General features: G+C 42.8%; 1 protein-coding gene across 2 annotated transcripts in view; it reads right to left on the bottom strand.

The window, feature by feature from the left end:
- The window catches only part of PAK5 (p21 (RAC1) activated kinase 5), a 91,603-nt gene that overhangs the window by 27,360 nt on the left and 38,403 nt on the right, over nucleotides 1–25,840 (bottom strand). Inside the window, exons 2-3 of one of the 2 annotated variants that reach the window (XM_064446785.1) lie at nucleotides 22,367–22,443; nucleotides 13,520–13,734 (exon numbers count right to left, since the gene is read on the bottom strand). In XM_064446785.1, the coding sequence (XP_064302855.1) occupies nucleotides 13,520–13,723 (204 nt within the window). In that variant the 5' untranslated portion in view covers nucleotides 13,724–13,734; nucleotides 22,367–22,443. Of the gene's footprint in view, nucleotides 1–13,519; nucleotides 13,735–22,366; nucleotides 22,519–25,840 lie in introns of those variants that run through there. The other variant, XM_064446786.1, reaches the window with a different exon arrangement.

Here is a 25,840-nt window from a genome sequence, read left to right as displayed (position 1 = left end):
CCACAGAATTTCTGTTTCATGAGACTTAGGACACTTCAAAATTTTCTTTTATCCCCAGATGGAATGAAAAAGCAAAATGTCCCACAAGATTAAATTCCTCAAAAACATTAACTGTGGGAATTTCAAGTGCCCTTTTAATAGTGCTGCATTTTCCTAAGGCTGGTGGGAATTGTTTCAGCACCACAGCGCACGGCGTGGACCTCCTAAGCCAAAAAGCTGTATCAAACCACACCAAAGACTGTAGTTTTTGGCCACATTCTGGATAAAATCTGTCTATCAATGCTGAATTTCCTATTTTGTCAAATTAGCATTTTCTGGCAGGAAAAGAAAAAGATTGCTGACTTGGAAAGCCTGTGGCCAGCCCTGCTGATGAACACCAGCAGGACCAGGTATCTTATTCACCCCCTTTCAAAGCCATGCCATCTGCCAGTGCCTCTGTCCTAGTGGTATTTTCTCTCTTTTCCCCAAGGAAGCTGTAAAGCAAATTCAACAAGGTTTACTGAGGTATAGCTGTGGTCCAGCAACTGCTGGTGGGGTTTCTGCACCACACAGCATCCCATGGTGGTTATGGCGGAGCCCTGCAGCAGCAGCACCCCAGAGCTTTCCAACGAGGCTGACTTCAGAGGCAATGCAAAGCAAAGTTGGGGACGTTTGGGCCAGATGACAGAAATCCTTCCCTCCAAGAAATACAACTTTGTTTTTCAGTTCTGCAACACAAGACAGCAGCAGACTGGAAACTCATGACATGTTACATTTCCAGGACCAAAGTCTGCTGCAAGTAGGGCTGTGCATGACTTGAACAGGTTTATGTCCAAATGAAAATGACAGAATTAAGGGCAGTTAATACAAAGCAATGAATTTTCAGTGTCTCTAACTGGTACCTCAGAAGTCTGGGCTTGGGAACAGGTTTGTGCCTGGATTACTGATGTGCTATGGGAGAGACGTGGAACCTATGCCTTCTGCACTACAGCTCTTCATCCTCAGCCACAATGCAGGTGCAGGGAATAGGAGATGAAGCAAGGGGTGGTAGCAATCCTGACGCCTCTTTCAGTTCTGGTATCACCACTTTCTAACCAAAATGCATTGCAAAAATGCATCTTAAACTAGGTGTGAACTGACTCTGCTGCCCATCGCTCTGACCTCGGTGCAAGCACTCACATCAGTGGAGAAACTGCAGGGAGGTGAAGTAAAAAGGGGCTTCGGGCTAGCCCAAATGGCTGCAGAGTTTTGTGAAGCCCTCTCTGCAGCCATAAGACCATCATCATAATCCTTAATGCTGTAGCCACCAGTTGTCTTTACATCCAATATTCTAATATTTGCAGCCTAGGCTGGTTTGTTTTTTTTTTTGCTGTATGTTTCCCATATAAATGTGGGGAGGTGTGAAGAAAATGAAAACCCACTTTTCTCAGCAAAGGCATGAGAAATCACAAGCAGTGAGCAAACACACAACCACCATCTCCCCAAATATTTCAGCTTTGATAACCTACTGCTACGCCTCATGAGAGCCGTGGGTCTTCCACACAGTACCAATGCCAAGGTGCCCACTGACACTGCTTCTATGGCACAGAGTCAGTATTTTACGTCTGTACATGATTATAGCTGGGAACTGGTGGGGCACAACACCGTGTGAGTCTTCCCAGGGCTGATATGCATTTTTAAAGTCTTTTCTTTAAAATATGCATTTTTAAAAAAGTCTTTCTACAACTAAGGTGCATGACATCATTGCAGATTTTATTCTAGGGACCAGAAAGGAGTTGGTGTGGGATTTTCATGGGGAGAGGAGCACTGCATTAGGGTGGGTGGTGTATAAGACAGTGTCCCATCATTTCAGTCTCGCTCACCATCACATATGTTTATTGTAACGACCACAGGAGTACAAGGTGCTCATTGCCACCATGGAGAATACGGTTTGCTTTGACCAACAAAGCCAATTAAATCAGCCTGAAGAGAGGGACAGTGTGTAATTCATAAAATCGCACCAAACATAAACTGTCTTTGTAGCTCACATGACATTTCCCCAGATGAGGTTCTGCTCATGCCCTAAACATACCCATTAACAAATGCAAGGTTGATGGAGCATTAACCCTATTAATGATCCTGGCACTTTTTTCCTCAGTGAAAGATTTCTAGCTGCAGTTTGATTGAGCTTTCTGAAATACTTAAGTGAATTCCACTGTGATAAAATTTTACGCTAGGGAAGTAATTGCCTTCATCTGACAGCTCTGGTTGTGGGGCACTTGCTTAGGAAGGCAGAGGCTCTTGGGTCACTCTGCTGTGGTTGCGGTCGTCTCCCTGCTTTTAATTAAAACAAGAATTTTGACAGTCTGATAATTTAGAAGAAACAATTTAAACTGTATTACTTTTTGCTGCAATTTACCACAGCAAAGGAGGCTTTATATATGGCAGATGCTTGAACACAAAGTCAACATTTCTGTTTCAGAGCATATGGAGGCCAGCTCGAGAAGCTCCTCCTGCTCTGCAAGCCACAGCGCAGGATTGTGAATTACCTTCCTGCTTCATAAATCATCAGGTGAAGGCAGCAAGATGCTGGTGAGTGCATCAGTCCCAAGTGCCATTCAGCCGGTGTTCCGCAGATCGATGGGGCTCATCTCCCATAAGCCTAGCAAAGTAGCGCTCAGGGTTGAGACAGTCATGGCAATCACAGCCCCGTATATTTGGGATTAATGCACTGAGAAAGGGTGGGATGATGCGTTGCACTGGCCATGCTGGCAGGGAAGGGACCACCAAGGTACGGCTGGTGAAATCCCCTGCAGCCGGTACTGTGCCAGAAAATGCCTCAGCCCCATGGCGTTAAAAACAGTGAGGAAGTTTAAAGGTATTTCACTAAAATAGGGTGTTCCTGGCCACACACTTGTAAGGTGTAACGTGATTGATGTCTCTGAGTATTATGGGCTCCTTCATCTTCTGAAACCTTACTCTTTGACTTCAGAGTATCTAGGAATTTGTATTAGCAAAATAAAAACACAACATAATTTCATATGCATTATAAATTGCAGTATTCTTTCTTCCAAGGAAGTATGTTTGGGTTTTTTTTGCAAGGACAGCTACTAAATGGGAAGTGCAGTCATAGGAATGCCCTCAGTGAGTGGTACTAACTCCCACTGAACAATTTTCACCCACAAACGTGGACTTAGAGCAAAGAATGCCCCTACGCAGAAATCTACCCATTAGGTCAAATCTAAAGGTGGGTGAGAGGAAAGACATAAGAAGCTTCCTGAGCTGATGTTTTAATTATTCACTCTTGTAAATGAGAAGGGTGAATCAAACACCTTCTTGATGGGAACAAACCAAGGCAGAAGATTTCAGAGGATGCTCCGAAGCAGAGTAACTCACAGGGGTGATGCAGAGCACAGCACCACAATATCTCATTTACAAGAAACCGCTGAAACATTTCTAGGGTAATCTCAATATGATTCGATCTGCTGGGCTGCACCGCTGCCAAGTGCACTCTCTCCCCAGCGGCAGATTGGACCTAACACACTTAATAAATTAATCTGCCTGACAAAGTGCTGCTCCCTCCCCTTCCTCCAACCCCCCCAGACAGCACGGAAAGTCAGGAAGAAGGTGAAGGGCCATGCAGCCGCTGCCAATAAGAGAGAGAAATGGTTCTGTGCCCCCTGGCTGGGGTGTGGAATGGGAGTCAGACCCAATCTCCTGCCCCAGAGCATTTTCCTGGGGTGGTTTATAAAAGCTGGTGTATTTAAACCAGTTTTTTATGCCTCTATATCTCTATGCTCCTGGAAAGTACTACTTCAAATGGAAGCGTAAGTCTTAGCAGTAAGCATCTTCACTTGCACTGTGCTCTGTGGGAATTATTAAATGCAAATTAGGACACAGAGAGCAATTACTGTTTTGTTCAGACTATCAAACTGTAAAATTCAGTAAAATTCATAATCTCTTGCTATTCTTTTAACTGTGTGATCCTTATAGCTAACTAAAAACTCTCGGATCTGACCTTGGCAATTAAAAAGTAGAAATGCTCATCCTAAATACTTATCTTCTGTTCACTTTTCTCTCTCCAGACACCTGTATCTGAAATGCCCTTTTTTTTCTGGCCCACCCAATTCATCCCACAGACAACAGAAAAGGCATTTAAAAGTCTTTGCAGGCAAGTCAGCATTGTTCTCCTGTAATACACAGCACTTTTCTAGTGTAATTGGATCCTGTGTGAAGGGGTAGACAAGAAAGTAAGAGCAGAAAAGCACTTTCAAATTCCTAGAGAGCCACCAAAGCCCAGATCTAATCATGTCAGAGCAGGAGACAGAAAAAAACCACATTCACACCTGGAGCTTTGGCTCCACAGGTAAATGAGCTGCTTGGCAACATTATTTTCCCCCTGACACTACCACTCTTTATGAGCCAAAGTCTGCTGGGATTGAATAAACTTGGCTGTTTGGTTATAATAGAGAATATAATTTAACAGGACTATAACCACTGTGGCTTCTGTTCTGGGCTACAGTGGACCAAAACAAGTTCATTAGTAGACCCTAGGAACAAATATATCATGAAGATGTGCAGAATGTGGAGTTACTGAATGATTATTATCATTGGATGTTTAAACGGAAATGGAATTAACAAAGACTGCCCTAGTGCCGATGTGGAGTGCAAATGCTGTGTGATCAATTTTGTACAGAAATCCCCTCCACAGACCTCTTACGAAGTGGGTTAAAAAGTCTACCTTGAACAAATGCCATCACGATGCCCAAGCAGATTTCTCATAACTTCTGCTGTCTGGGTCCACTTTTAACACGCAGGGAGATGAATTTCCAGAGATTTTTTGCTGCCACCTAGTGTTCCCCTCTGCTGGCCACCCACGAAATTTTTAACATCAACGCATCTTTGCATCTGAGGGAATTCAGTAGCCCTGTTGGAGGTTTGCCCAGTCCATGGAAATAAGAAGTATCTCAGGGTGTTTTACTCCATCAGCTTTCTCAGCTGAGCCAAGCGAAAACTCTCTGCAGTATGTGACTGAAGCTTGGTAAAACACATTCAGCCTTTCTATATGTTAACTAGGGAAAGCGTTTACTGCTTACACTTTACCATTTATTTTCCACGCTTTGCTCTCGGGGATCACTGACATGGTACAGGAGCCAGAAGGATCCTACTGCTGCAGCAGCTGCCCCAAAGTACCACCTCCACCTGCCCAAAATCCTCCTTCTGGCCTCAGAGATCTTACGAGTCAGTGCAGGGCAACTTCTGGAGGCAAAAAGCTTGTCTAAATGAATGGGAAAGAAACAACAGCCATGTTAGCAGCAATGGAGCCCGAGCCCTCTGCCTCTTGGCAGAAAGCTGGGAGTGTGGCTCATTTATCAGGGAAGGCAAGCAAGCAAGAAGAGTTACTGGAACAGTTTCCTATAAATTTGTCTTCAGGGACTAACTTCCACGTTAAAAAAGAACCTGATTACAAGTGTCCTTGCTCAGGATCTAATTCCTGGCTTGTTTCAGGTTATACAGTGCTACCTGGAGAGTATTCCCAGCCTGGTATTCCCAGAGGAGACCAGATTCAATTTCTGAAACACTGACACTGAGCGTTTGCCCCTTTTTCGTGTAGACCTACAGGTTAATATGTTTCTTGAGCTCTAAAGCAGGCTAGTCTGCCTCAGCAGATGTAGATCATGAAGTCTAAATTTACTTTCAATCCTTAGTGAATTGCAAAGTTCTGCTCACCTGTGTAAGCTCTCATTAATAAAAATAAAGCTTGCCTCCACCACTAATATCACTCCAACACTAATATTACTCCAAGAGTAATATTACTTAAAATCACAAGGCTGATGTAAAAAAAGCATTTAAAAACATTCTTTACTAATTATATTAAACTCCTTTTACCCACAGAAGTCTGTAACCTATATTTTTGTCTTTTATTGCTGCAGGCCCAGGTAAAGTAAATCCTTTCCCATGTGAGCAGACCAATTCAAATCAATGTCAACTGTTGCATGAACAAAGCTTACTCAGAGGACAAAGGACTTCTGAACAACATCCTTAGATCTCACCCTGCAGACAGCAAACTCCAACACTACTCCAGGGAAAAGCCCAATGAACTCAGCAGGACTGTGGAGGTGGAGGTGCAAGCCTGCCTCCAACTATCTGCAGGAGTAGGGTACTGGTAGCACAAGCTCCTTTGGGGATGTCAAGGACCTTTTAAACGAGGGACATGATCAGCAGGTAACTGATTATCACCCCTCCAAGGCAGAAGAGCAAAATGATGCACTTAAAGCCTTAGTGCAGTGATGAACTTTTCTACACAGTCCAATGTGGACCAAAGCATCGTTCCCTACCCAGCACTATCTGCATTAGCTAGGGAGATCACCTCTGAAAACCACATTTCTGCAGGCATCACTTCAGGGTCGTTTGAGCACATTTAAAGGGTGGAATTCACAAGACAGAATGTGAAAAAGTTGTTTTGCCACTTACAGTATTTATTCTGTGTGGTGGGAGAGGTTTGTTTATTGGCAACCTCAGTGTTTCTCTAGGATGGCCAGGTCCTGCTTGTAAACCCTGATGTTGGTTTCTATAGCTCAGCTGCCAACAGACCCTCCAAACGTACCTGGCTGAACCTGAGGGGTTTGTTGTGAGGGGCAACATGGTCAGAAAAACTTATGCGAATAATCTATTTTCTTGTTCATTTGAACTGAAAAACTGAGGAACATTTTGTTGTTTTGAGTCAATCTGAAATTATAATTATGCTGGTTTTTCTTCTCCAAATGAGGCTCTAGAAAAATAATTTCAAGTCAGGCTGGATGAAGTGCTTCAATAGCATGAAATGCAGTGGTATAAAAATGAAAGAGCTGCTGCTAAAGAGACGATCAGGAACTTTGCTGTTCAGAAAGCCAGAAACTCAAAACTATAAAGAAGAACAGAGAATGCATCAGTCAAAAGCACCATGGGAAGACGTGCTTCCTATAGAATAGAATAGAATAGAATAGAATAGAATAGAATAGAATAGAATAGAATAGAATAGAATAGAATAGAATAGAATAGAATAGAATAGAATAGAATAGAATAGAATAGAATAGAATAGAATAGAATAGAATAGAATAGAATAGAATATTTTGGTCTGAAGGGACCTACAATGAACATTTAGTCCAACTGCCTGACCAATTCAGGGCTGACCAAGTTCAAGCATGTTATCAAGAGTGTTGTCCCAATGCCTCTTAAACACTGACAGGCTTGGCTTCATTTTATGATGACTCTAGGTTGCCAGTGTGACACTGTAGTAAAAAATCTGTGCAGCAGTTCATGTACTTTTGACAGAGATGAAGATGTATTAATGTCACTGAATGTATGTGGGTATGGGTGTGGAAAAGACCCGAGGAGGACGCAAGGAAAGGAGAAACTAGTATCACTGGAGCAATAGCAGCACTCCTCTCCCCTAACTTTCATCCTCAGTCAGTTTTTCACCTCACCTGACCTCCCTGCCCAGTGTCCATCAGTGGGGAGGGATGGGCAGCTCCCACCATGGTGGTGCCAGAAGATGAGTCACTGTAACAGCCCCACTCTCGGCTGCTTCCCAGGGTGCTTCACATCCAAGGCTGCTTTCATCTTTGAAACCAAAATATTTCAATATTTTCACAGAAAACCCTGAAACAAACAATTTCTGATATCCAAAATGTTTTTTTTTTCCAGCTGACACTGTTTACAGTGAAACAGCATTTTCCACAAAATTAACTACTCGTGAAACATTTCTTCCTATTCTTTTATTCAGGCATTTTCTCTCGTCAAACTCAACCTCACAGGCAGCAGCAATATTCTTCTAAAGGACTTAGGTAAAAACCTATGATTTCCTGAAATCAGACAATCAGAAATAAAACCAAAAGTTTCCTCTGTACAATGGACTATGTATAGGAACATATTAACCTAGTGATATAAATTAGAAAAAACTTCTGAGCTGTGTACTTTTTGCATTTATTTGTACTGTGGCTGATTTTTATTTGTACAGTGACAGATTTCCTGCAAGGTTACACAAAATTGGTAACTTGGCTCTCCTCACTCCAAGCAAATGTTGCAGTAAGATACATCCATGGACACTAGGTGGCGTGTTCGTATTATATCTGTTCAAGGGGGTACGGAGACTAACCATGGTAGTACTGTCACTTAAAAACATGATAAATCAAATAGCCCTCAAGAGCGAAGCATTATCCCTTTGAAAGAAAAAGCTCCTACTTAAATACGTTACTGTAGTTTCTTCTGGCACTGTGTAGCATCAAACGCATTCCTGTTTAGTGATCAAAAGACACTGGAAGTGGGGCTGCCTTACAGGACACTTGCAAATCTGACCATAATCACTTGTAGATGAAGATAATCACAGATAAATGGAGGCTGGAAGGGACCTCTGCAGGTCATCCAGTTCAACCTCCTGCTCAGAGCAGGGCTAACGTTGAAGTCCAGTCAGGCTGCTCAGGGCACTGTCCATCAAATTTTGCCCTTTCCAAAGGCTGAGATCCCAGAGCCCCTCTGCTCAAACATGCTTGCTGGCGAAATATTTTCCTTTCACCCAGAATTTCCTATGCTGCAAGGTGTTGGCTCTTGCCCTTTTTGGAGACTCCCCCCATACCTCCTCTCCTCCCGCTGAGCACAGGCCAGGCCCATCGTGCGATTGCAAAGCATGTAATTAGGAAACTTGAGTTATTAAGCGTGAATTTTCATGATGCGGTTACAAGGAAGGCCCATGAGATGTCAGTAGCCTTCCAGGTCCTGCCCCAGCAAGAGCAGTACTGTGTGTCCACAGCACCCTGGTGGGATGAGAACCAACCTTCTTCAAGCACAAACTTCAGACTGTCCCATCTACAGATGTAACATGGGAGGAATAAGTAAAAAGAAGGAGCTATCAAGAAGGAGAGGTACAAATTTGGGAGGACGAGGAAGAGACAACCAGCCAGTCAGGACAACCACCACTTTGTCCATCTGCCCCCAAGCAGTGGGCAAAGCCTTTGAACAGCTCTTTATTTCTAAATCCCCCTTTTCCTGGTCAGGAATTTCCCCTGTGCAATTCCACACAGGAGGGGAGGGCTGGGGTTATCTAATGAGAGCTGGACACTTCTGACTGCTCAAGCCCAGACAAAGACCCCTGCTCATCTCCTCTCTTTGATGTCTTTAACCACTCAGCACTGCTGTGCACGGCTCTGTGCAAATGCTCCACGTCCTCCATTTAAGCAAGAAAAGCATGTACATGTAGGGAAAAAATGACACCTTAAACGAGGCTTGAAATCAGTTGCTGGAAACACCTTAAGAGGCCAAATAGGATGGGGAAGAGAAATACCTGTTTTTCCTTCTGTCAACATTTACAGTAAACAGAAGCTTTGATTTTCGTGTCAGAGCTATTAAAAGGGCCACACCAGTAACTTATTTTCTGATTGTTTTTCCCCTGTGCAATAGAGAGGCTGAAATATAGCAGTAGAAGCTTAGAAAGTTTTTAAAGATCATGGTTAACTTGCCAGCATCAGGGTCAATGTTTAAGAGGCAGAAGTGAGAAAAAATAAACTAATAAGACAAAACATATAGATAGACCACTGAAACATGAGGATGAGAGAGAAAAGCCAGTGACCCTGTGGTCTGTCCCCTACAGAAATTCTCTGCCCTGCAACAACACCCACGCATTGCAGGACACCAGGTAAATGAACTGCCGCAGGTTAACGGCACAATTAATGTGCATCTCAAATTAATGCGTATCTCAGGCCAGCTGTGGGGCATTCAAGGACGTTTTGGTAAAGCGATAAAAAGGATGTTGTTTTCTCTATTTTTAACATGAGAAGAGATTTTAACAAGTCTTCAGTGCCGTCCTGCTCCCACTGACAGCAGCAGACATTCAAGCATCATAACAGAGCATCCTTAGAAGGCCAATGCTAAGCTCTTTTGGCAAAAAATGATCAAAATAAGGGTTCTGGTGTTTGTTTTCCTAATATTTTTAGCAGAGTGGAGAGACCATGAAGAATGAGTTTTGCTGCCTAAGGACAATGCCTTTGCTCATTTACTGATTCTGAAGCTTTCCAGAAATCAAAGGGTGGCAACAAATTGAAGCTCCTGTGTAGTGGAACAGTAACAACAGGCCAAGCGTATTGTGTGCTGAGGGCAAACATGCAAACCATGAGCTCCAGGTACACATGGGACAACTACAAAGTACTGAAGCAAGAGAACCGAGAGACCTGGCATCAGGATCTTAGACTTCATGAAGCCTATTTTAAATACAGGAAGACACAGACGGTTCACATCTTTCATGCAGAGATGTTTTCAGTGAAAAATCAGCCTTTTTTCAAGGGCTACACCCCAAACCTATAAAGACACCATTGCTTTCTATTTTTCATTAAATTTTCTGCCACATTTTACTGACTCGCGTTAGCATCTGAAATACACAATATTCTGCTGGTATCTAGGTCACCCACACCGAGAAGGGGAATCCCATTATTGTCTCTCCTCATGCTTGAAATGAATGAATTTGTACAGTCAGCTCAGGTTTGGATTCAAACACTGATATTACCATGACAAGCCGCTGCCACCTGCGTGCAAACGCACTACAAGCCTTTCATCCCAGCCAACACAGGGGCAGGGTGATGACATCCCCCCAGATATTTGGGAGCCCAGGGCACTGCGTCTTCATCACTGCTGCTGCTGCCTTTGAATATAGATGGAGCAGTGAGAATATTTATCATTTATTGGTTTTACCCAAAGGGACCCACTATGCACCACCAGATCCTATCTGCTTTACAGACTGAGAAACAAGCAAACACCACTAACCAGGAAAACCCACAGAAGTCAAGAAAAAGTCTTTCCCTTCCTCTGCTTCAGCTTTGGGTGAAGCCCAAAGCAAGCAAACACCAGTTCTGTCTCAAAAACAAGAAATCAAGCTCTTAAAGTCTGCCTCTATGATCTGTGCTACCCTTCAGTCATGAAAGAGCATGTATTAGCAGGAACACTTCTGCCTCACACCATACAGGTAGTCTATACTGAAGTAATTAAACAGTGAATAACATTAGGAGTGCAGAATTGCAGAGTTACAGAGCTGCTGTATGACCTGAAACCACGGCACCAAGTAACTCTGGCCAAATGCCTCAGCCTGACCTAATACTGTGGCTCAGGACACAATTATGAATCTTCTGCTATACCTCAGTGCATTCCCAAGCATGTTATTTAAACTATCAACTGCTGAGTGGAAAAGAGAAAAGTTGTAAACAATATTGAGATCTTGGAAGCTTTGGTTTCTATCTTCATGAACTGCAAGTGTATGTTAAATCTTCAGTTCTCACTGAAGTTACGAAATCCTTGCTGCCTAAATAACCCTTCACAAGAACTAAAGGTGCTAGTGCATATGCACACATAAAAAATTCGACTAAATTAAATAATTATGCTGAACTAGTTTAGCAGCATTAAATATTCTTAGTTTTAAAGTGGCCACAACTCAGTTTCTCTCCATAAGTTAAATCAAAACAAGACATGCTAATTCTTAGTAAATATACAGTAAAATGATTGCTTGTGACAGAGTTAAAAGCAAATTCTCAGATGACAATCAATGCCTCTTAGCTGCTATTTCAACTAACTTGTTTTTTTCTAGCACTACTATGGAGGCCCATTTCAATAGGCTGTAATTGAGTTTCAAATAGGGAAAATAACTGGAGGGTGAAGGCACAATTTCTTGAAACCTTCAGTCTTAACCTTATTTCCTCGTCTAACTATACCTTCGGAGTGGTGGCATGCAATTAACTGCAATTTGGGTAGTCTCCTTCCAAATTCACATCTTCCATCTATGCAGAAAACCCTCCTGTGGGTCCCTCCGCAGATGGGCTTGTTTGTGCTCAGCCCCATGGCCACTGCCAAGATGGGTACCAGGTAGCAGGCATCCTGTCCCTGGGACATGCATCCTGGAAAGATGTCGTGGGATGCACGGTTGCATCAAGGACCACCACAGCCCAGGGCTACACTGGAAACACAAGCTCGGCTTGGGAACTGCACTTTGACTCCTAGCCCCAGCCCTTTCCTGACCCAGGATGCTTTAGTTCAGAAGTGCACCCCAATATATAGACATATGTAGACCTCTGATATACAGACAGAAAAGCAAGAATTGACAATTTCTTAGAAACAACTGACAATGATTTTCTCCACTTCAAAATGTGGCAATTACTTATTTGGATCCTTCACACCGTGCAGTATGTATTGTTTCAACGGGACTCTGCACATGAACCAAGCCATACATATGTCCATTTGCAGGCTGACACCCAGAGTTCTATTGCCTGAATGGTGCTGAGAAAGCTAATACATTTTAAAACTTTTTAAGCTTATGGATTTATAGCTCCGGAACTGCAGAAAAGAGATGGTACTGCTGCAAGATAGTAAGCTGATCTTTTTTTTTCATTTTAAAACATCTTTATGCATTCATGTCAAAACATCCAGGGATATTTTTGGTGTTAAGAAGGGCTGTGGAACAAAGTTGCTCTCCTCCCCTAGCAGGAAAAGGTTTGCCTACTCTTTTCCTCATTATTCTGGGCCTTTATTATGCAGTAAGATATGTTATTACAGCAAAAAATCAAGACTTTGTTTTTATCCCCTTTGTCCTGTAGCAACACCCAGCGGTCCTGATCAGCAAGTGATGAGTGTCCTTCAGTAGCAAGGCAGTAAATGTAAATTTAGCAAAGAGCACTTATCAAATATAAATACAGGGTCTGTGCTCTCAGGATTATCTGATTTTCCGTTGCTGCAGAAAAATCCATATGAAAATGAAATCCTAAATTTATTTTGCAGCTTCATGATGGTGGCAGGGTACAGGCTACCACCAGCACACAGGTGCAATTTACAGGGATGTTAGGATGTGCAATCCCAGAAACACTGCTAAATCAGGGCAAATTTACCTTCTAGAATCCCGAATCTCTAAAGATGGGGATCCCAGAGCCCTGGGTGCCATGTCCAGTGCTGCTCTACCCTCTGAGCCAAGTTTTCTCCCCAGCTGTCCAGCCTGAACCTCCCAAGCCACAACCTGAGGCTGTTTCCCATCATTTTACCGCCCAGTGAGAAGCTCAGCTCTATCACCTGTGTTACCTCCTCCAGGCAGCAGCAGGTGTCAGTGAGATCCCTCCCCGAACTCCCTGCCTGGCTGAACAAGCAATTTAATTTTTTTCCTTTGGTGTACTTTTGCCTCTCTCCCTTGCTCCAAACTGCCTTTGCCTAAAGCACTGTTCTTAAATTAATTATCAAGGAGCTTTACGCTGCAGAGGAGCATTGCTTTGGGCCTCCACCGGGACTTGTAGCTTTTTCTTCTGCAGCCCAGGAACATGAAGGCATGGTCCCTGCAAGACCTGCAACACACACTCTTCTGGGACATTCCTACAAGTTTTATACATATAACTCTTTTTCCTTGCAGCTCTACTATTCAATATTTGGATTTGCAGCCCTCTCTGTACTTGCACAATCCCCAGACCTGCCTGCCTCTCTCGACAGCCACTATGGGTATTACTTCATCAAGATGACATGCAATTAAAGACGGGTTAGGAAATTCAAATGTGACCTTGCACGCTACCTTCATAGGCGCAAGCTGGATGGGAGTGATGCATGAGGGATCCACCATTGGCTTCGGCCTGTTTGCTGTGTCCGCCAGCAAGCTGTGCCACTGCTGAGGTAGTCCTGTGAACTTCTGCTGCCGGTGGTCAAAGCCAGTGTGAACCCGATGCTCGAAGTTAGAGGGCCCAGAAATTTCAAGCCTTTTCTTCTTCTTTCCGAACATGGTGGAAAAATCTGGAGGTGTCATAGGGAACAGGAAAGAAAAGAAAAAAATCCATCTTTATGCTTTGTTGCAAACTGCAGCCATTCTCTCTACTGCATAGATAATTTTATTAGATGTTATTAGTCAAATACCTATATCAACCTTACTCCAAACATACTGTCTTTGAGATCTATGCAAGGAAAGCACTTATCTGGCCTTCTCTCACAGGATCTGAGATTTTAAGAAATTAACCCAGTCTCTAATCTATGTATGTTCATAATACCTTATGGAACAGGAAATGCCTCTATTCCCAGGACAAAAAGCCCCAGGTCCTACTTTCTGCTCCCCTCTCTGCTGTCTGCTCACGCTGCAAGTTGCATCCTGTGAAAGCTCACAGCCCTAAGCAATACCAGCAGCAGCGTATGGCTTTGCTCAGAGGACAGCATACGGTATAAGTGGCGAGCCGTGCCCCGACATGTCACAAGAGCAAATGCACACACAGCTTTGCATTGTAAATCTATACACTAGATCTTGGCAAAAAGACAACCCATCCCAGATGAGAGCCTGGCCCTGCTATGTTCACGTCTAGATCTCACCCAGCATCACTTAAAGGGGGATTTATTCCTACGCCACTTCAGCAATGCAAATAGAGAGCTCAGATCTAATTCCAATTTGGTGTAAAGGCTGTCATCTGCATTCATAAAGAGTCCTGCTTAAAAACAATATCAGGTTTCAGCTGCTATAATAATTATATTTACATGGTGTAACAACTTCTAGAGGGAAACGATTTGCTCTGAGAGCCACATGCCCAAAGCACCTGGGTTTATGCCCAGGTGGGTGCTCTTTGCTGGCTCCCATCCATCAGACTCACGTGGGATTCATTACAGCATCAGCACTATTCCTTTTACAGTCCAGAAGGAGGGATCAGCTTTTAGTCTTTGTGCAGGTGGTACAGAGGAGACCCTCCAACACTGTGCTAGCGAGGAACTGGAGGCTGTTGGAGGAAACATCCTTCACACCTTATGCATTGCTGGACAGACCTGGGTTGACCTGGCTGCCCAGTAAAGCTAACTTTTACAGCATTTACTCTAGAGAAAGTGTTTTGGTCAACTATTTAGTTGTTATTTCCTGACAAGAGTGTGTGTGTTTGCCTTCCCCCTGTCTGCTTTGCAGGTCCTGAGCAGCCTGGGGAAGGCAGCAGTAGCGTCTGCAGGGCACACAGGGAGCACAGGCAGATAGTTTGCACAAGATAGGTTTCAGAGGCAAAGTGGAAGGAGGTGTGAACTGCAAACTGAAAGGGAAAAAGGTATTTGGCATAGAAAATAGCCAATACACTTACAATCTGCATTAACCCTTGGGTTTGGTCAGTCTCACCTTAAAACAAAGTGGAGCCTAATGGTTATATTGAGGCAAGTTCAGAATTTACTTTCTGAAGGACTCCAGAAACCTGCTGTGTAAGGCAAGGAGAAATTCCTGGTCCCAGGGAAACAAATAGGGTCCTGTTGGTTTTCAATGAAATACAGTCCTGTGTTAGAAAAGTCCTCTGCCTGCTTTCTATTGTCTCAAAATAGTCCTCCACCTTGATATCATGGCCATTTCAAGCAGGGCTCCGTAAGCTCTTGAGCAGCATCTGCCCGAAATAGCTGTTGGGCAAGGAGGCGGCAGCTCTGCAAAACCTTGTATCACAGGAGAAACTTGGCTGTAAACATGCTGGCCTGACTTTATGATTCAGGAGGCAGAGAAGAGCTCAGGGAAGAAAATACAGCTGTGTTGCTGCTGCTGTGAAACGAGATGGGATGATAAATCAGGTATTGATTCCACCCTCATTCCTTTTTACTAGTCTATTTAAAGATCAGGTCTGTTATTTGAAAATTGAATGCTGGCTGCTTTGTAAGTCCCCCTGTGCGTTTGCAGGGGATTATGTCTCCCTTGTGCATATTTTCTTTAGATGGAGCAGACCTGCTCTGGTTGGCCCTTCTTCGCAGGTCTCATCTTTCACACCTCCCTTTGGCTTTGCTCCCCTTCTCTGAACTCCCTCCAAATCTCCTGCCCTTTCGACACTCTCTCTCCATCTCTGTTAACTCTGGTATCTTCCTCACCTTCCTCTCCTGAAACCTCTCACCATCACCTTGCTATCTAGTCCTTTTTCCACTTTCAACATTGTGATCTTTTTATTTTTAATGTCAGTGGCACGTCAGGTACTTGTGGCACTTGCAGAGGTGTTTCCAGCCTAACCCAAAGCCATCATGGTTGGTCTCTGGTCACAGATTATGTTTTCAAGGCTCAATCAGAAGCAGCTGGCAGTTTAGGTAGTAGCTTGTATTCACTGCCCATCTACAGGGCTCCACAAATCACAGCTGGCTGCAGATCAATGGCACTGGATTCATTTCATTCACCCTCTGGGATGTGAATCTATGAGGCCTATTGGAGTCACATTCTAAACCATCACTTCTAGACATGTATTTCCTCATCTGATCAATGCTAGTACTTGCAGGGTTTCCTGCTGGATTTGTACCCTAATGCAGCTGTGGGATGCTTGTAATCCTCTAGAGTGCCAAACAACATCAGAGAAATAAAAGCACATCAGCTGACATACTGTATATTGCCTTTTTAAAAATATACAGCAGATTAATTAAAAATATATATTATTCTTTTGGTTTTAAAATTGGTCTTTGATATATTGCACTTTCTTGTTTTAATACCATTGCAGCTAGAAGCAAATGTGAAATTTGGCCCAGCAGGATCTTTACTTTCTCAGGAGAATATTTGAGTCTCAGACCTGATGCCAAGGCCATGTTTTTGCATGGGGATGATGTCTGAGGCCTGGGCAGTGGGACTTGCTCCACTCTTTTGACTTCAGCTCATGCTTAGATCAGCTTAAGTCAACTGTGAAGCTATAGCAAGAGAGACAGGGAGTAATACTGGCGCCTTGCACAGCAAGGGATGGATTCAGCCATGTGGGCAAATGCAAAAATGCTATGCAACTTGGTGGCCAGAGAACATCCCCCATGGGGCTGTGCCTGTGAAAGGTGACTGAGAAACCTGGCTGATGGTGGTCTCAGCCCCATGGGAATGGGGCAGGACTCCCTCCATGGCCACCTGTGCCAGCTCCGCAAACACTCTCTTGGTGCTATGAAAAGAAGCAAAGCCTTGATTGCCTTTTATGGGTATCAATAATAAATGCTGTGCACTGCTGCTTCGCTTCATCAGCCAGAAAGGTGTCTCTGTTTCACTGCAAAGCAAAGCTGATCTCTCCTTACCGTGGTCCCTCTAAATAAATGTAATTAATACACACAGCAACTGCAAGGAACCGTTGTTTCCCCAGATTTCTCACACAGAATGGGAATGATGCTACTTGTTTTTCTTAGCTGTCTGAGGATGCAGATCTGGGGTCACCAAGCCAGTGAAAACTCCTGCTTTTGGCTCATAAGAGCCTTGGTTCAGCCCCTAACAAGGTTTTCTCCTTAGACCTCAAAAAGGAGAGATGATTTAATCTCTTTGCCATAGCTTTATTGATACAATACAAAAAATAAAGCATTTACTCATTTAATCAGGTGTGGAAGTAAAAAACCTCCTGGACAAGTAAATAAACATGAAAGGCACCTGTTATTCCTAAAACAATTTTATAAGCTTTGGAGAGCTAAGTGCTTTGAAGAGATATGATGGGCCTCTCCAGTTCCCCAGGATGCCAGATAGTATGTATACAACATAAGTGATATGAAATTTCTATCAAGAGCACAAAATGCATTTTATTAAAGTTCATCCAGGCACCTATCCATGCCCTGTCATGCAAAACAGCAAGCCTCTCTCAGTTGTTAAGAACCCCTAATTTCCTAATGGGATTAGTTAGGAAAACATCCCACAGACAATGGGGCAATTCTCCACATTTAGCTGAGGCAAAGGGAGATAAGTGGCTGCAGAGCAGCAATGCAGGGCTGCCTGCATGGCATCCTCACCTGACCCTCCCCATGCCAGGGTGCTCACCCTTAACTTCATTTCTCCTGACAGCCTCCAACATACTCCTGATTGTGCCAGGTCTCTCAGCAAGTGCCATCTCTCTAGTCCAGCTCCTCTTGCACCCCACAGAATGAGAGGAAATGAGGTGTCATACTCCTCATTTGTTGCTATTTTTGTGGGAATGAGCACAACAGGGATGTCTGTCCTCTACTTTCACGTGCTTTGCCAATGAATAGTTGGCTGACTTCAACACCACATATGTGGCACAAGGTGATACTCAACACAAGGGGGGCTGGGGGAGCCTGTCCTAACAACAGCTACTATTGATGGCAGCGGGCTTGAGCTCGCTCTAGGGGAAAGAAAAACCAGGACTCATCATTATGTGGCTTCAGTGGAATACTTCTGTAGAAAGACTTCACTTTTCTTTATGTTGAAATGATGTAGTACATTCATTTTGCATTTATAAATGGGAGGTTTGAAGGATGTAGTCCTTCAGTCGCAACCAACAAATAATTTAGTAAGTGTGATGGTGTGAGGCCAAAAGCAAGTCTCTTCTTAACCAGGGGAGCCAGGAGGGAAGTCTCTATTCAGCTCACGGCTGCGATGCTGAGGGGCTCCTCCAACTCACAGTCCAACTGTAGCACAAGAATGAAGACAAGGGACTCTCTTTACTAACACCATGATGAAAAAAATATGGACATGACATTTACTGGAGAAAAACACAATACTGGTGGGGAAAAATCATACCTATCATACCGCCTCTTCTGCCAACAATGGCTGAGTAACCCACAGCAGTGGTCCCAGGTGTGCCACAGGGGAATGGGGAAGGAGTAGGGGTAGCAGGAGAAATGTGTGAACCATGGTCTGTAGGTACAGCTACCCAAAACCTTTTACAATGGCAGTATTTGTTTTATGCAAGCTTCTGCCCAAGAAAGGAGTAGCACCAGCTCTGAGCTGCCTGCTGAGTAGTCATAACACAACTCTATCCAGATGCTGTAGAAACTGAGGTAACACAGAAAGGTGCTATCAGGAGTAATCACTGCATCTTGCACTTAATGCTGTTTACTGTAGTGCCTAACAAATTGAATTACATGCTAATCAGCACATCCTACCTGTTAGTTCTACACCAGACTTGGCTCCTTCTCATTTCACTCCTTTCTATGCACAGAAATAATTCACTGAGCACCACAGTGCCATGGATGTCCAGACTGGTCCAAATTTCATGTGTGACCTGCAATGACAGATCAGGTCCCCGCACACAGAAAAAATTCCCTGTGCCCAAGATACTGCCTGTGCAAGGTATGAGACATGGAGCAGCAAAGCAAATCCACTCTGTTGGCTACTGCACCACCACTGTGCTGTCTCCTAGTCACAAATAAAGGTATTTTACCAGCAAGGAGTATCATACAGCCCTACCCTAGAGTAAGAGGGAGACAGTATTATTTTGGGTGTTAGGGGAGCCCATTCAGCTCCTCCCATGAGGGTGTCTGTGTTCAGGGCAGGATTTCCAGCAATAATCTTCCCACAAAAAAGTTAAAGCCTTGCCCAGCTCCTGTCCCTGAGCTCACAGTCAGAGGTGACAGGTTGCTCTCTTCAGTCTCATTCTTGGCCCTATCCTGGGGTTTTGGTGGGTATTCCCTCCCCTGCACTTGACATCAGGGACACTCAGGCAGGCTGACAAACTGAAAAGCTGAAAGTCCAGATTTATGTAAAGAGCCTCAGAGCACAAATTTTTGCACTTACATCATGTAAAACCCAAGGCAGTTGGAAAAAAGGATGCCTTCAATCCTAAAGTTAATCTTATTCTGTATCTTTTATCATATCCTAAGTAAGAGTAATCCAGTCAACCCACCAAATAAGAGAAGTCTGCTCAACTCTGCCTGACTTATGGAATGGCAGACCCTGCTCCCAATGAAAAATTCAGAGCCACTTTTTGCTTTCCCTCCCACTATCTATTCTTTTAGGTTAAAAACTAGGGAAGTTGGAAAACCTTATTTGTCTTGTAATCTTCAAAATCACAAAGGAGACCCAAGAGCATCTGCAAAGCACTGACAATGGCACTTGCCGTCCCAGATGACCCCGCAGATTAACACTGAGCAAAGTTCTGTGAAGCTTTGCCATACATAAAAACATACAATAACCTTAGAAAGTTAATAACTAAAATAATAAAGTGAGGTAGATATTTTTACTTAAGAATTGAGCTTTTAATGACTCAGTACCATAGCTACATACACCCTATTATTTTTTTATTATAGTATTTCAGCAGTCCAACGGTGTGTCCCACTAACCCAAGGAAATCATCTATGTCCAGGAGCAGCATAAGCCTGAGCCACCCTGGGAAGCCCGCAAGCATTTCTTACGCACACCTTGCTGCTGCTCAAGCACGTGGCTGGGTTCTAAATATTCCCTCAGGAGAGACTCAGTGTTTATCGTCTACCTCAGCCCAGCAATATGTTTCCTTTTAAACAACCAGCAATTAGTTAATTTTCCATTAGGAAGCACACATGACATTAAGTCTGTCAGCCTGTCTTCAGGGATCGCCTGTGGTTCCTTTGCTGAGCAAGCAGCAGCAGAGCTCTTTGCCCCCAGGGACAGGCACGCTATCAGCATCTGGAAATTGCCTTCATGTACATCAAGTATCATCTGCAAGCCCAGAGCAGAGGGCAGCAGCAAGGGCTCAAACCCCGCAATGCCCCATGAAAAGGCATGTTTTCCCTCAAGGCAACCACACAGTCAAAAATTGCTAAAGAATCTTTCATTTCCAAGAACTTTTAAGAAAACTGTTAGAAACAGATTGCAAAATGGGAGACAGGTGCAGGTCGCTTTCCTTTGATAATTTTTACTTATTGATAATAGTTTTCTGTAGCATGAGGACCTCAATTATTCCCCTCCAGAGCAAACAAAATGCAATACATCATTAGCTTTGCCAGCTTCTGTTCTCATGCTCTGATTAACTGTAACCTTTCCCAACATTTGATCGTAAATGAAAGAGTATGAATTGAGAAGCACAAATTAAATTAATGTGTCAAGCCAGCTTGCATAGCCAGTACTCTAGATAAATGTGAGCTGGGCAGATACTCCATCTCAAGAAGAAAGCAAATGCCTGGTATGGACTGATAGCAGCATAAATTGCTAAGAAATACTCTGTAAGCAAGGGGTAAAAATGATGTTGGTTCTCCTTCAGCTCACACTGGTGCAGCTCCCTACTGCTGAAGCAAGCGGAAGGAGACCAACACACATCTGTGTGTGTATATAGCTATAAAAATGAGGAAAATGCTTGATTTTTTTTAATATGGAATAGCAACAACAATGGTTTTGTATTGCCTTTTTGTTTGCTTTAAGGATGGTTCTAAGCTTTTCAGTGGGGACCCTCTGCTGCTGGCTGCAATCAGAGCATGAGTTTCCTTTGCAAAAAAGGTATGCCTTGCAATGCCTCAATTAAAGACATACATTTTTTACAAGAATTTACATCTATTTTTAACTGGTAATACAGAGAACACTACCCTATTTTTCAGGAGATGAAACAAGAAGCCATACCTGGAAAAGCAGGATGGACTGAATGAGAAACCAGTAAAGTTAAGGGACAGGCTCTTAAAAATGGCACTGGTTTCAGGTCAGTCTGACACACCACTGTGACTCTGGGCCAGAGGAGAAATCCCGTTTGACTTCCCAGATGAGATACTGCTCAATACTTCCCTAACTCTCAGAGGATCTTTCTGGATGCACAGGATGAAGACAAATAGGGGGCACCCAGGAACCGGGGGGCAGCTGCCTGCAGAGCACACTCAAACCACAGGTAGGTCATGTCTTATATTCATTGATTCATTTACTGTTCTTATCTAGAAGGACATCTCATTTCTTCTTTAGATGCAAGGTGGTTTCAGAGCTCGCAAAAGGATATTGTTTGTTTTGTCATGTGGCTGGACAGCACCAAATGCAGGGGAATATCAGCTGGGTTCATCTGTCTAATAAAGACACCATTTCCCATGATCCCTGCTTAACCCTCTGCTCTTCTCAATTATAATTTCAGCATTTCAATTTGGGAATTGAAAATAAACGCTTAAAAATGTTCTGACATACCCTACTAATGAATCAAAATGATGATTTTAAACATCAACTCTGGCTGCAACAAAAAGGATCTACAAATCCTGAATTAACTAAGTCAGCCCATACAGCTCAAATTTTGTGTCTTCTACCATCCTGCTAAGCTATTCTGCATGTAAATAGCGTCCCTGATGAAAAATTAATCACCTGTGACTGTACAGTTCTTCCAGACTAACTCTATCTGTTTTTAATTCAAAGTTAAGTGTAGAAATACCATTTTCAATGCATGCCTACATGAGCTTTAGGCACAAAAAAGCTTGATGGTCAATAGGAATCAACTTATTCCCATGGATTTTCAAGGTGCCTTATATTTTTTGAGATGGGACAGACACCTAAGTCATTCAAACGCTATTAAAATATTTGCTTTAATAATGGAAGAATATATACTGATGGACTAGACCACAACCATTAAGCACAAAAAATGCCATCCTTCCCAAAGCCCCTTATTTACCCTACAACATTCTGCTTACTTCAACCTTAGGTCAAATCAGCCAATTTTTCAGAGTTCCCATTTCACTGCACAACATAATAAAAATATATTTAAACAATTACAAGCTATCCAGGACTTGTTATTGTCCCCATTTCTTTTCAATCCCACAATACCTTGTTTATGGTTGAAAATGCCGTCATTCGTCACAGCACAGTAGGATGTCTCTTGATAGCTGGCCCACGAGACATATCTAATAGAAATGCACAACAGAACAAAATACAGGAAAAAATAATAACAGAAGGCAATGCATGCTTCTAGAGAAATACTAAAAGCCAGTACAGAGTGGCCAAACTAGGATTGATGTACTCAAGGGAACAATACTCATTCTTCTTATTGAAAGCTACTCTTGTACGAGGATTCATTTCCACACGCTGACTGACACATGCTTTCCTAATTTAGAAGTCTTGTGATTCCCAGTGGATTTTAATGCTCAGTAATTTTCAGCTGAGTAGTTTAAACACATGTATTGTAGTCAGTCACTCTCTATTATCTTATACACATTTACACATATATAGCAATGTACAGAGGTGCCAGCAGTGAATTAGTCTACAACAGCTCTGGGCAGATTAAAGAGGAAAAAATGACCCTCAAAACCCCACCAATCCCTGGAGTTAACTCAAATGATTTCTACCCCAGGCAGTTGAAAAGATGCCAGATTTGCAGAAACCAATAGTCCTTTGGGTGCTCAGCTTGAGATAATTAATGTTGGACATCCACAGGGAGGGGGTATTAAATAAGGCACCCATTCAATAAGACACCCCAAATCTCAATCTACTTCTGAAACTTTAAAGCAGTTGTAATTTTTTTTCTGAGTTGTTATAATTATTATTAATATTTTCAAATATAGAGTTCTATATTATAAAGGATGGAGGTATTCTATGTCTGAAACAGCTACTCTATTTCTATGTTTTGAATGAGGAAGAAAAATAACCAGTAGAAGGAAATACTGTCAAGAATGAAAGTGATAATATATTGGTAGGGAAGACAGAGTGCGCAGAGAGATCAGGAAAGCCTACAGAAAATATAAAAACCAGAGTTGTAAAACAGTATTACTTAATTCTGAATATTAATATTAGTAAATATTGACGTTTCTATAGTCTGGGGTGACTGTAGGATAAGAACTGCAGGGATACAAAATCATACATCTGTCAAGAGAAAGGACTGAAGAAAAGTGATTGAAAAGCACTTGAAAGATTGCTCTGATCAATCATGCATTAGGTTACACCATCTCTGCGTTTTGGGCGACAGCCTCAGTGGGGTCCACTAGCAAAGCTTCAGTGAAATACATGGATTGGCGGTGACCCGCAGCACAGTGAAGAGGGCACTCATGCATTAAAATTTTTTAATTATTGTTTTTGCATGTAAAGCTTTAGTTTTAATCCTCTGAAAGTGAGTTTCCTCCCCAACGCTTGATGGTGGTTGCAAAGCTGGCATTAAAAATACACCTTTGACCAAAGGGTGTTAGGCTGTGGTAGGGTTTTTTCTACAGTTCCTGGGAAAGACTAATCATGAGACCATACTGGTCCTCACAGGTGCCCTGTATTTACTATTGATGTATCCCAATAATTTGTAAAAAATAGCTTTTCCTTTAAAAAAAGGATGCAAAATGTTATCTATATCTCAAAACCAATTTATCTTGTGCTGGTTGCATCCATGAATGTACCAAAACTGCATCAAGGAGGGGCCCTACAGTGGGTGCCTGCCCCAGCACAGGTTATTTTGCTGCACCCAACAAGTGCATGGGGCAGGCGGTGACGAGCATGAACAGGACCAGAGGGGGCACAGGCCTGCAACAGCACAATGTGCCACTGGGACAAGCTAGTAAGATGGGGGCTCTGGAGGTGACCTCCTGCCGTAAGTCCTTACTGGTATGTTCGCATTCAACATGCTGTTTTTGTTCTGCAATAGTATTAATTGCATTCCTCATTTTACTTCTAAAACAATGCAGACTGTGCTGGCTCTCAGGAATTGCTCTATTACCATAACATTTGTACCAAAGATTGCTTCCCAATGAATGATCAACAGAAACAAATGCTTCCTAATGCATTATTAACGGCAAGCCTCTGATAGGAATATTCTCTAGGATGAAACACATCATCTGACCTGTAAGTGTTTACCAAGAAATGGAACAAAATTAGGTTATTTGACATGTCAAAATATCTTTAAAATGCAAACAAACATGCCTATAGATTAATGTATCCACAGCAAGTGCCTGGAAGATGAGAATCACGCTTGTCGTCATCACTGTGGGTTTCCTACCTTGGTATGAGGTTTTGCTCTGTACCACTCTAACATATAACTGAAGGAAAAATGTTTCCATAGTCTACTGTCAAACGCGAATGTATAGATTCTATCTTCATTTTTTATTCCTTACATAATTTCTTGTCTTTTCCTTTCTCGGGATTGTGCTGAAAAACTAGTTCAAAAGTCAATTCCTATCCTATTATCTATTGAGTTGCTGTCATGCAATACTCTGTTTCCATATTAAAAATGAGAACTGATCCCTTGAAGGGTTTGCTAGAGCTTACTATTTATTACCTCCTTCAGAAAGTTTACCATAAGCTCTTTACACAGAACACTGAATGTTTATAAAGCAATGCCTACTCAGTCCTCCTCCCTTTGGATCATCCACAACAATCAATAATTGCAACCTAATAATTCCTCTTCACTGATTTTTTCAGAGCTAAGTGAGCTTGCCATGCAGACTTTGTATTTTGCCATCTCCAGACATCGGTTTGCAAGTGACAGATATGCCCTGTTCTCTGTTTAACTGGGAGATAAAGGTTGTAGGGAGAAACGGAGACCCTTTATGCTGTGTCTCTGAAACCAATGCACAGGTTTTGAGACCAGCGACAGAAAAGCAAACAAAAATCATAATATAATCTAAACTGAATGGAAAAACTTGCATGTTTTTATTGCTGGGCACTATATGCAAATCCAGAAAGATGACTGTTACTGTGAGATTTTTAGTGTTTTTCAGCTTTTAAATGAGTAAAATATAAATGTTTTTTTTACTGTAGGCAGTTTTTGAGCAACTGGAGAAGTTGCTGCATCTTGAATGGCCATCACTTCCACCTCCTGAGAGACAATGCTGCAACAGAAAGCGGCTATGATTGCTTCCTTCGGAGGAAGGATGCGCACACATGAACCACTGCATTTTGCTGGGCCCATCCATGCACTGTGTCTGGGTCAGGCATGTTTTGCCTCTCCAGAATGAAGAGTTTGATCTAGAAACGTCCAAAAGGGCACTTCCAGCTTCTCAAAAAACCAAAGAAAGGAGGTTGCCCGTTGACTATGTAACCAGCTAAGATGACTCCCAGAAACCTTGATCTGGAAACGCCAAGGGAAGCTGCCACATGACCGTGTGTATGAGCTGGTTCAGCTTTGAAACTTTTAGACAATTATGACGAAACGCCACTTTTCTCCCAGAAGAAACGCTCTTCCTTGAACAACAAGGCATCATCCCTCCCCAGCCTGCAGTCCAGACCAACTGATTTTGCAAGCAGCCTCAAAGGAGGGTGTTTCATTGAGAAAATTCCATCATAACAAGGATCCCACAAGAGAAGCCAAGGTCTTATCCAAGTATT

This window comes from Phalacrocorax carbo, chromosome 3, assembly GCF_963921805.1.
Source record: "Phalacrocorax carbo chromosome 3, bPhaCar2.1, whole genome shotgun sequence".
Taxonomy (NCBI): Eukaryota; Metazoa; Chordata; class Aves; order Suliformes; family Phalacrocoracidae; genus Phalacrocorax; species Phalacrocorax carbo.
Note: the sequence above shows the minus strand (reverse complement) of the source record. Positions and strands in the feature narration are given on the sequence as shown.